This window comes from Aedes albopictus, chromosome 3 (genome assembly GCF_035046485.1).
Source record: "Aedes albopictus strain Foshan chromosome 3, AalbF5, whole genome shotgun sequence".
Classification (NCBI taxonomy): domain Eukaryota; kingdom Metazoa; phylum Arthropoda; class Insecta; order Diptera; family Culicidae; genus Aedes; species Aedes albopictus.
In genome coordinates, this window is record NC_085138.1 from 386,139,039 (window position 1) to 386,151,066 (window position 12,028).

Sequence of the window (12,028 nt, forward strand, 5' to 3'; positions counted from 1 at the left end):
TGCATCGGGTAGTTAACGAACTGTCCGACTGAGCTGATGGATGGTGGTAGAGCCTGGGTGGAGCTGGTGAGACCCGTCACTGGATTGACCCAATTGGCTGTAGTGATCGGCGTTGATGATCCCGGACGGTTTGCTCCTCCTCCAGGCTGGAAGTCGTGCATAAAGCTGGTAGCTTGTCCCATCGGATGAACGCTCGTCGGAAGGTGGCTTTGTTGATGAATCGCTTGGCTGGACGTCGGTTGGGAAACTGCTCCTGAATCTGTCCCGAAGAGCGACACGATTGCTGGGAATGACGTACTTGTTTGCTGGGTGGATTTGATCGCACCAACCGTGGAATGTGGTGGTCTTGTTCCAGAGATCGTTGTCGGAACCGTCACCGCACTCGCCGCCACAGAAATTGGCTGAAATTGGCTAACGGCGAACTGATTCAGTCGATGCATCCAGTCTTCAAGGCCACTGGTATTCCCTTCGCTGCTGGCTGCTTCACCCCTCGCGTTTACGATGTCGTATCTTGCCTTCCAGACTTCCTTCTCCAGTTGCAACTTCCGCTGTTCCAGCTGGGCCGCTTGTTGTAAGGTACACCGGGGCAAGTTGAAACAGGTGGGGCAAGATGAAACACGAAGTTTTGAAATAGATTTCAATACAATTTGGAAATTTTTCTTTCGTCAAAAGATTGTTTGAATCAAAAACTATGTGTTATTGCATTCAAGCTGTTTACACTCATTGGTTAACATCATGTTAACCCGCTGTTTCATCTTGCCCCACCCGTTTCAACTTGCCCCGGTGTACCTTAGCTCGATTTCCTTCAACAGAAACGTCTTTCGCTCCTCCAGCAATTCGAGGTTAAGCCGAGCGACATCCCCAAGCGACTCTCCTCTTCGGGGGAAGTTGTTCGCTTGCTGCTGGACGCTACTGACCTGGGCACTGGAGTTTCCTTCGCCGCCGCCGAGAGTTGATTTGGCAACACATTCTTGGCACTTCCAGTGTTCCTCCTTCTTGCCATCGTCGAAACCCACGCATCCGTAGTGGAACCATTTGCCGCAACCTTCGCACTGCACCATGTCGTTGATGTTATTCGCCAGATCGCACAACTGGCAGTCGAAGCGGTCGGTCTCCGGCATCCTGACGAATCCGTTCCGAAATGGTCCTCAATTATTTGAGTTTTGTTGGAACGTTTTCGGATTCCTTAGTTGTAGCACGCCGTTTTTAAATTAGGTTTAGGTTTGTATTTCATTATAGATACTTGTTAGGATACAAATATAACTTTTAGGAAAATAGTCAACTTACAATTGGTCTCCTTTGGTTTTATTAATTTCAATTCAACAGGATGACAGGATTGGTTTATTTTACGTATAATTTTCACTAATAATTCACTCTACCCTTTTTGTACTATCAAAGAAGTGGTTTGAGAAAGATGAGTAGTCAAATTGGGAGTTAGATGACTTCTGTCAATATTTGACACCTGACTGTTGGGGAAGTGTTGGTGACATGAAACAGTGTTGCGCGCTATCAGTTGGCAGTGGCGTAGGGTTGCCCCCAACAACCTGTTTGTACAGATTGTTATTTTGTGTGGTATACTCATAGACCCATATTTTCAATAATACTAAACATTTTCCAAATTTCTTCAAGCTGTTCTAAACTTAACTATATTGTGAAGATTTCATAGCAGAACCGGAATGAAAAGACCAACCGTGCGTCGAGATAGAGCATTTTGAATGTTTATAGTTAATTTCTAATACAGTCCTTAGACTAGACTAGATCTGCTATCTCACACCATATCAGAAATTTTGAACAATATTTGAATCTGTATGACCAGTGTTGCCAACAACAGTATATTTTTTGAGACCCAACGTGAAACAATGAACTGCACTGTAAAAATACAGGAACTTTTGACGTCTTTTAATAATACATCATTTTAATATTAGCTGGCAACACTGGTCAGGTAGATTCAAATATCACTCAATATCACAGATCCTGTGTGAGATAGACAATTCGAATATTTGACAGTGTTAAATCTCAAAATGTTTTCATCTAAAAAAATCCGTACCCCGAATATGCTTCCAGAAAAAATATAAAAGTATGGGGATGTTCAAAAATAAATAAAAATTAGAATAATCAAAAACTGAAATTCATGAAATCGAGAATCAAAAAGAATCGTCTTCCAAAACATGTTTAAATCGATTTTAGATGACGAAACATGATATTTAGATCAAAATCAAAAATTTGGCTATTAGAGGGTTAAATAGTTCTTCGATTCCATACTTATCTGAAAAATCCGCCAAACATTTATTCGTGCATTAGTTTTTTTTATCAAAAAACAAAATCACTTAATTGATGACTTAAGTGATTTTGTTTTTTGATAAAAAAAAACTAATGCACGAATAAATTTTTGGCGGATTTTTCAGATAACTAACATTTGTGCTTTTGCCGACAATGCTCAGATATGCGTCAAACCATTATTGGTGATCCATGTCCAAGTTTACCTATAAGTGCGGTTTTGATTCAACGAGATCTCATCTGGCGGTGTGGGCAATTATTCAAATCCTTCTTCCTCCGTTGCATTGTATTCAAAGACTGGACCAGAGAGTGGTGGGCTCGCTAAAAAGTAAAACAAGCACACTGCCGTTCTACGCCCGATTGTCCCATGTTATATGGGAATCCCATATAACATGGGACAATTATGCGTATAACGGCAGCACAGTCCTCGCAAAGTCAAACCGACTACCGACAAGGGAGGGAAACGACATTATCCGCCACAGTTAGTTTGCTGCTGCTGTAGCAGCAGCAGCAGCAGCAATGTGATATATTTGATATCCCGTACATGTAACGTACATTAGAAAGGTATAGACGACGGGAAAACATGACCTGCTCTCGAGGAGGCCCTCTTTTTTGTAAGGGCGCGTGAGTCGAGTTGAATGTCGAGAGGCATAGAGAAAAAAACAACTCCCGTTGTTTCATGCCCTTTAAAATCGTAAGAACCCCCGACACAGACTGAGTGCGAGTATAATTGAGAAGAGTCCCTTCAATTACCAGTTCCAGTTTTTTTTCTGTGTGCTCTGTTGCCCATCATCATGATGTCTGCTACACAGTTACAATGCGAGGCAGTATGACAGGAAATAAATATGTTAATTTTTGTGTTGTTCCTTGTGACGTATTTCCGTGGCCCCTTTTTGACTAACTAAGAGGGAGCTGATTTTTCTTCCTGGTAGCGTTATTTATTGGCGCGATTAGTTTCACGTGGTGAGAAGTGAGTTTATTTATTGGCTCTTGAAATGTCACTTTGTTTATTTATATTTTGGGACGCGGGATTATAATTATAAAAATGCTAAAGAAGTTCACTGGTCTTGATGAAGGTGAAGATTTTAAATTATAGTTTCAGTACAAAGAAGCGGATGTAACACTAGGGGTGTAGTTCTATTTGACGATGATTTGAATCTTACAAACGTAGATCACGGAACCAAAACTTCTGTTCGAAGAGGATCACTGATCCCAGTAAACACAATTCCACTGACAAATACAGCCGAAGCTCATGTTGACTTATATTACTCTATATTAACCATCTAAGTTGAATTAAAGTGGAAAGTAGCGTCACTTGTATTCAATAACGATTATACTAGATGAATCATAACCAAGCGATAGTAGCACCTATTCCCACTTCAGTTCAATTATAATAGTTTATATAGAGTAATGCCGATATATGTAGGTATACGCTTCATACATGCAATATGTAAAGCTTTAACAGCGGCAGCGTGGTTATTTGATTGATCATGTGTTCATCGGAATGCGACCTCTACCTTTCAATCACAACTCGTTCAACAAATATATGGTTATTACTTCGAATTCTTGTAAAGTCTGTAGAACAGTTTATTCTTGTTATACTTTTTGACGTAACGTCCCCAACGGGAGACATAGCTTGCCTCCCAGCTTACTGTTCTATGAGCACATCCACAGTTGTTAACTGAGAGCACCCTTTTCCAAAGGTCATTTTTTTTTCATTTTAAAAGACTCTACACCGTCTTCAACCAGAGGCTGCACAGACTGAACATTACACAGACACGAGACAACGGACAACACACATAACACCCAGTGACCCAATGGAGAATTTTCCGTTCGGCGAAAAGTTTTCCCCGACTGGAGCGGGAATCGAACCCGCACTCCGAGGCTTACGAAACGCCTAGACGACTGCCGCCGCTAACCGCACGGCCACGAAGCCCACTTATAACGTATGGCGGAAATAAAGGGTGATACGGTCAAAATTTGGTCACACAATTGGTTTCATAACTTGATACTGCGTACACCAAAACAGATGATTTTTGGACCAGTAATGGTACATTATATGTAGCTTATACCATAAAATTTTCATCAAAATCGGTTTAGTATGTGCGGAGATATTGTGAATCCTGAAAACTGCAATTTTAAAATGTTGTACAAGGAGGATTAAAAAATAAGAACAAATTTTTACTCTTTTATTTATAGAGCCAGAAATACTGAACCAATTTCAATGAAAATTTTTCTGTATGTAAATTATACATATCAAAATATTGTGTAAAAATTTCAATTTGATCTAGCCATTACAAAGTTATATTTGTTTAGGTGGTCAAATTTTGTCAAATTTTGTCAAGTCAAGCCAAATTTTGGTCACACATTTCTTTTATAACTTTAGACTGCGTACACCAAAACTGCTGATTTTTGGATCAGTAATGGTCCATTATATGTAGCTTGTACCATAAAATTTTCATCAAAATCGGTCTAGTATTTGCGGAGATATTGTTGAACCCTGAGATCTGCAATTTTAATTTTTTTTTACAAATAAGAACACATTTTTACTGTTTTATTTATAGAGCCAGAAATACTTAACCGATTTCAATGAAAATTTTTCTGTATGTGAAGTATGCATATCAAAATGTTGTGTAAAAATTTCATTCAGTTTGATCGAGCCGTTACAAAGTTATATTTGCTTAAGTGGCACCCGGTCAGTTTTTTTCATATTCATACTTCTACAATAGGCCTGTCCAGCTTTTCAAAAATGTTCTCTGATTCTCAAGTCCACCCCCATATTTTGATTGGCATCCTAAAAGAAGTAACTGGTCAAAATTTCAGCCAAATCTATTGAAATTAAGAGGTGCATCAAATCAATTTTGTGTTTTTCGACTATTTTTGAATTTCAAAAAATCATAACTACACTAAAACATGTCAAAACTTAATTCTTTCGGCAGAAATTGAAAGCTATACTTGTCTGCTACAACTTCTCCGAACAACGTGTGCCAATAAAATTGAAGGAAACATGTGTAATTATCACATTTGTAATCAGAAAAACCTTAAAAAGCTGATTTTTTGATAGATTTCGTTCTGAAACACCCTAATATACTTAATAAGTTGGATTTTTCAGAACGGCATCATATTCTCCAATGTTTTTTGGTTATTTGCTTCTTTGACACCAATGCTGTAGGAGTTGAGCAAAAATGACTAAAATTCGTGAAAGCCAAATGTGACCTAAAAACTAGCTTTTCGGGTGCAATCACGCTTTGGCGCGCAAAAAGTGGCATCGCGTCAGCACTGATATGATAGCCAATACCTGTCATCGCGCTTGTTTATTATCACCCGTGGTAGGGGGTAGTCAAGGCAAACTACTAGGAAGCAAAGCTACTACGTTCAGTACAATTTCGCGCCACAACGTGATTGCCTCCAAAAAGCTAGTTTTTAGGCCACATTTGACTTTCACGAATTTTAGTAATTTTTGCTGAACTCCTACAGCATTGGTGTCAAAGAAGCAAATAACCAAAAAACATTGGAGAATATGATGCCGTTTTGAAAAATCCAACTTATTAAGTATATTAGGGTGTTCCAGAACGAAATCTATCAAAAAATCAACTTTTTAAGGTTTTTCTGATTACAAATGTGATAATTACACATGTTTCCTTCAATTTTATTGGCACACGTTGTTCGGAGAAGTTGTAGCAGACAAGTATAGCTTTCAATTTCTGCCGAAAGAATTAAGTTTTGACATGTTTTAGTGTAGTTATGATTTTTTGAAGTTCAAAAATAGTCGAGAAACACAAAATTGATTTGATGCACCTCTTAATTTCAATGGATTTGGCTGAAATTTTGACCAGTTACTTCTTTTAGGATGCCAATCAAAATATGGGGGTGGACTTGAGAATCAGAGAACATTTTTGAAAAGCTGGACAGGCCTATTCTACAACTTTGAAAGTATTCATACAAAATAGCTCAAAATTTTACTGCGAACGTATTTTCATAATAGTATTATACTGTAAAATTTTGATAAAAATCGGAGCAGTATTGGTTGTTCTATAATCAAAATTGTGCTTTACTGACCTTAAATTTCCGAAAATTTACTATGGAGCGCATTTGTACAAAATTTTAAAAAGGTAGGTCGATGGTTTCATCTATATATCAACCAATACTTAATCGATTTTCATGAAAATTTTATGGTATAAGCTACATATAATGAAGCATTACTGGTCCAAAAATTAGTTGTTTTGGTGTACGCAGTCTAAAGTTATGAAAAAAATTGTGTGACCAAATTTTGACCGTATCACCCTTTAAACATATAAAAAGCTCCTGGACTGACAGGGAATCGAACCCGAACACTCTCAGCAGAGGCACGTTATGCACTCGTTTACGCATTTGCTACTTCTGGTATATGGATCCTACGCTTGAAATATCTGAATACAAAGTACCGGGCGGAACATTCTTTAGCCATTACCATCCATAATCTGAGCACAAATGTCATATTTTTTACACTTCCAAACACAGAAAATGAAAAACCGTGCTAATTTAGTTCCCTACCGCAATCCAGTGGCAGATGAGCTCTTGACAATAACCAGTGTCATCCATCCCGAACGACAGATTATCAGATGCACTTCATCGCATGTGGAAACTCCTAAAATTAGGCCGAAGCATTGAATCTCAACTCAAAGGAGAAACCAACGTCAACCGTACCACATGCTCATCTGTTCCGGATATCCGATACGTGGCGTCTAAAGTTACGGAAATTTGCGCATCACTCCCAACAGCAGGATCTTGAACTAGAACCCGGCGCGCGCACCCACTCGAACAAGTGATAAACTAATTATTTTCCCTATTCATAACAAATACGTATCACACGTAACCATTAGCCCGCGGCGGGTGGTGGCAGCACAGCACGCACTACAAAACTTCTCGAGTATCGTTGAGCAAACACTTCACAAACCAGCCAGCGCAAGTGAGAGTGCACCCGAGAAAAAAAAAACCTCCGCATAATAATACAATGTGTTTGCTTGCCGTTATCCCTATGCTACCGGATCAACCGAGTACCGTGAGAAGGGGTGAAGTTGATCAAGTTTGAAAGGGGTTCCCTGCAGTCGATTCTAAACTGGTCATCATCTAGAAATAGTTGCAGAAGTGATGTCGATTAACATGCAACTGAAAGGTAGTAAATGTTCGAAATTTAGCTATTTCCTTAAGACGTACAAATGTTTGATTTTTTTAAAGTTTTCACACAGGGAAACAATAAAATAACTGCTTAGGACTAACCTTCACACACCTTTTAGTGTGTGAGTGTGAGTGTCGAATGGCCTTTCTATTTTTATGCAAGAATGACGTCTGCTACATCAGTTTGCTGGTCAATGTAGAGAAGGAAGGGGGAGTGATGATTTCAATCGCTTGCCAACGCCTGAGCGTTACTCCTCTGCGTATGCACAAGTTCGTACTGGGGTGTCGATGTGCAAGAGAAGGCTGTGTGGCAGAGGGTTCACATTGATACGTGAATGCCGTTTGGTAAGCGAATGGTTGTAGATGACCGTGAAGGTGCAACGCAGATCGCTGCATAACTTATAGATACGATAGAAGATTATGAAGTACAATGAAGTTTGAAGGTATGTAAATGACTTTTCAATCCGTTTCTGATTATTTAAATATGTATAACATTGCAAATTACTTCGCACTGATGCAAAATAACTTCGGGCATGGAAAGATACTTCCAATTTGATTGCGTTTTAGGTCTTTTTCAAACAGGAATGATAAATTATGCATTATTGCTTTTAACAAAGAAGATTCATTACAAAATTTTGTAGAATTTTAATTACGTTTTCGATAAAACTAACGTTAAAAACAAGTAAGGAATACATATCTTGAATGATAAATGAAGGATTGAAATGATTTTGAAATAAAGGTATTCTATAATCAGTTCATTATACTTGAGTACTGATAAACATTAGGAAATTCACTTTGTTAATCAACTAAACCCCAGCTGACGGTAAATGCCGAAGTTGCGATCATCCCGAACAGCGAAAAACTGCCCTTGCGCTTTCGGTTAGGCTTGGTTGTGCAGTGCATATGTGGTTAGGATTTAGTTTCACTTTCCTTTTCCTCTTGTAATACGGGGAGGGCAAGCCGAGGCAACATCCGAACAAACTACGAATCAGCCGAAAATCCCAACAGATGTTTGCCTCCGGCCAAATCACATATTAAATAGACACTCAGCGGGTAGCCGCCAACAATGTATGTACTGTAGGGATGCTGCCAGCCAACCATCCCGCACTCTCACTATAAGCTATTGCGAGAACGCAAAACCAAACGCAGGAGGAAAACGACCAGAAGTTATTAATAAATAAAAACAGTATAAAAATAATAAAATATTTACAAAGGAGCCGTAATTGAGTTGATATGTACCTTCCAACTGGGCCAGGCGATGAAACAGGTTTGCAACTTGGACCGTGTGGTGCATTTCGAGGTTCAGCATTTTTTAAGAGCTGGAGGGTATTGGGAAGGGTATCACTATCCGATGTGAGGCAAAATAGGCAGAAGGGCTATCAATCATTAGCACCCAGCCAGCATCATATGACTGCACTGTTGCTCTTCGATTAGGGAAGGGTGGTGGGTTGGTCCGAAAAGTGGGCTTTCTGTTTATGCTTCAGTGTAATCAGCATCAGGGGTTCCACTTGTCCTTGCATCAGATCGGTGCAAGTGCATGTGCTTGATTTAGTAAATAATTTGGGCTTGAATGGTAAAAAATATGCTATGATTTTGATTATCCGACTGCAACTCCACAGTTGTCAATTTAAGCATATGTAGAGATGGCCGTGCACTTCGTAGTTGCTACTCTGTTATTGGAAGGAACTCTCAGGAACAATCAACACCACATAGGGAACCAATTAATGGGGCTGGGGTGTTCGCCACTGATACACACCAGGTTTCACTATCATACAGCAGCACAGACTTGCTGCTTTGTATCGGGAGTTTTTATGAAATTTTTTTAGGAGTTCTGATGGTTGTTCTTATGGATGTTCATAAACTTCTCAGACAGATGTCTAAGATTTATTTCTGCGTTTTAATTCAGAGCTTACTGGAAAAAGTGTTGAGAAATCTTCCATTGATTCTTTCCCAAGATTTCTTTGAAACTTCCAGCATAATTCCGTAAAAAATTGTCTATCTCTGGAAACTTTGTATGTAATTCATACTCTACTTAACTTTGAACGCATTGATAACGATAGAACAGTAAGGACAGGGACCATTTGGACAAGGGGACCTATTTTGGGCACTTGCTGCTATTGCTTAGTAAATTTTGAACCAATTGACTTGATTTTTGGAACACGACGAGATTTTACAGTATCTCGCCATGTACAAAAATTCAAGTCAATTGGTTCGGAGTTGACTGAGTTAACACTCAGTTCACTGCAAGTGCCCAAAATAGGTCCTCCTGCCCATATGGTCCCACACCCTACCTGTATCAGTATTTACAACTTCTCACTATTTATAAAATATAACACATTAAGAACATTGTCACACTTCTCTTCTTTGCTTCAATGTGTTAACGATCACCCATATCTTGACAAAGTTGAAAAACTACTCCAAACAACTATAACTATATGCCAATGAATCTTCATCCGCTTTGTTGTGTTTACTTCTTAATTGTCAAACTGCAGCCCCCGTGGGCACCATCCACGTGCTCACTCTTTAACTAACCACCTTTGATCTCAAACCACTACACCATAGAAGAAGCGGGTTATTAAATCCACCCAAAGTATAGTTCCATCCACATTCTACTGCTGTAAAACTCCAACGGCTTCGAGTCTAGCGAGCAGAACACCATCAACCATCCAACCAACCGTCGTCGTTTGTGTGACGACATTTTTTACAATGCCCACGAGAACACCTCAATACTCGCTCGAAAGCACTCCAACGCCGTCGTTGGCATCGCATCGCTTACCTACCTTCCTCTAATATGTGATTATACACAGCGAACGCTCTGCAACCACGCGCGTGGTGCGCGCTCACTCCCGGTATTGTCCGTTGCTCGTAAAGTTTAACCACCATCATCTCCCGTCACAGAGCAGCAGTTTGCTTACATTTCGCTTCAATGTTTCCCCTTTTTTCTCTCAACCATTTCGTTTCAGATTTTTCCTTAAATTCTTCCTCAAGTGCAACCAGAACTGCTTGAAGAATGCCGGCAATCCACGGGACATGCGACGGTTTCAAGTGAGTATTAATCGCCATCTTTATGCACCTCCACTTCTTCCCTCCGCCCGCTCCGAGCTTCCCTTCCGCATGATCATCGGTCCCACCTCCATATGTCCAACCCAACCACGGTTAACGTTTACCTACTCTACTGGAGATCCAGTTAAAGAGCTCTGGAAAACGAGGAGGGGGTTAAATTACTCCCGCTTAGTGGCTGGTAATTTGTAAAATTGTTCCGTCGTTTCTTTCGTCTTCTTGTTCGGAATCGTCGTCACATGGACGACGAGAAGACAGCAGAGGTACGATGAAAACCAAAGACAAGAGACATAAATTAAAAAGCCCGAATGACGACGACCACGGGAATGAATGGATGGCCGTCAGTACCTACCGGTAAGGTTTGGAGAGTTGAAAAATGTCGAGTTAACTGTTTTTCCTTTGGAAAACCTAATAAATTTTCACTGACAGAGTGGAGAACCCAAAATAGACTACCTCAAGATCGAGGGGAGGGTAATCCTTTTTTTGGAGGACAATCGTCGTTGATGTGTCAAAGCGCTACCGTTGGATGGAATACATTGGCCAATGCCACTGGACTTTGCTGCATCCGCGAAGCAAACAAATTGATCCGGTTTCATGAGCACAGCGTCTTCGCCTGATAACTTGTTTTACAATGTTTAAAAAAAGAAGCATAACTACGAAACTTCTCTACAACCTCTATTATTGGTGCAACTCATGGTAAACATTAACGCGAAATTAAATCACGATGTTTTGTGGAATGACTGTACAAATTATTTGATTACGCCTGGCTGAATTGGATTTGATCTTGAGCCAATCGCTTCCACAGGTTTCGGGACGTTAAGTATTCTTACGTTCTCTTCAACCGCAAACAGCCATCTTTTGCGTGACCGTTGCGTGGCGCCAGCCTCTTGTTAGTTTTCTACTGAATGCGCCTGCCATTCTTTCGGCATCTTTACGATGTGACCGGCCTAATTTAGCCTGCCGTGTTTTATTAACTGGATAAAATCCTTCTCTTTATACACTTGATATAGCGCGTGATTCATGCAATACTTCCAGATGCCGTTTGCTTTTTTACCGCCAAGTATTATTTGCGCTCTTCAATTGACTTTCTTTAACGGGCAAGTCTCGTGGCGTCCAAGGTACACAAATTCTTCCGTCATTTGATATTTTCAATCACCCAACACTACTTTGCAACGTCCAATACATGATCCGAAATCACTTTTAGACCCACCAGTAGTGATCATGTACTTCACCTTGCTGTTCTTAGTAATTGGCACACTCTGGTGTGTTTCCACTTTTGTAAAGTGGACATACACAATTAACACCAATCAACTTTTTGCAAATTAAAAAATTAAGTCAACTGTCTTGTCACGGTCGCCATGTTGTAAGTAATCGGCTGTGATATCTGGAGGAAGCTTCTAAGAGAACGTCCATAAATAACGTCACGTTTTGAAGGGGATGGGGATTCATCAAAGTGTTACCACCCAGCAAAAAATAGAGGTTCAATACAAAAAAGGTGGTTTAGCTAACTACCTACCTAATTTCGTGATCGAAA

The 12,028-nt window shown here is 39.9% G+C and overlaps 1 protein-coding gene across 4 annotated transcripts in view; it reads left to right on the forward strand.

Annotated features, from left to right (window-relative positions):
• The window catches only part of LOC109621530 (transcription factor collier), a 409,396-nt gene that overhangs the window by 374,166 nt on the left and 23,202 nt on the right, over positions 1-12,028 (forward strand). For all 4 annotated transcript variants that reach the window (XM_062855901.1, XM_062855897.1, XM_062855898.1 and 1 more), the window contains exon 7: positions 10,398-10,479. In XM_062855901.1, coding sequence (XP_062711885.1) covers positions 10,398-10,479 — 82 coding nt within the window. The remainder of the gene's footprint in view (positions 1-10,397; positions 10,480-12,028) is intronic.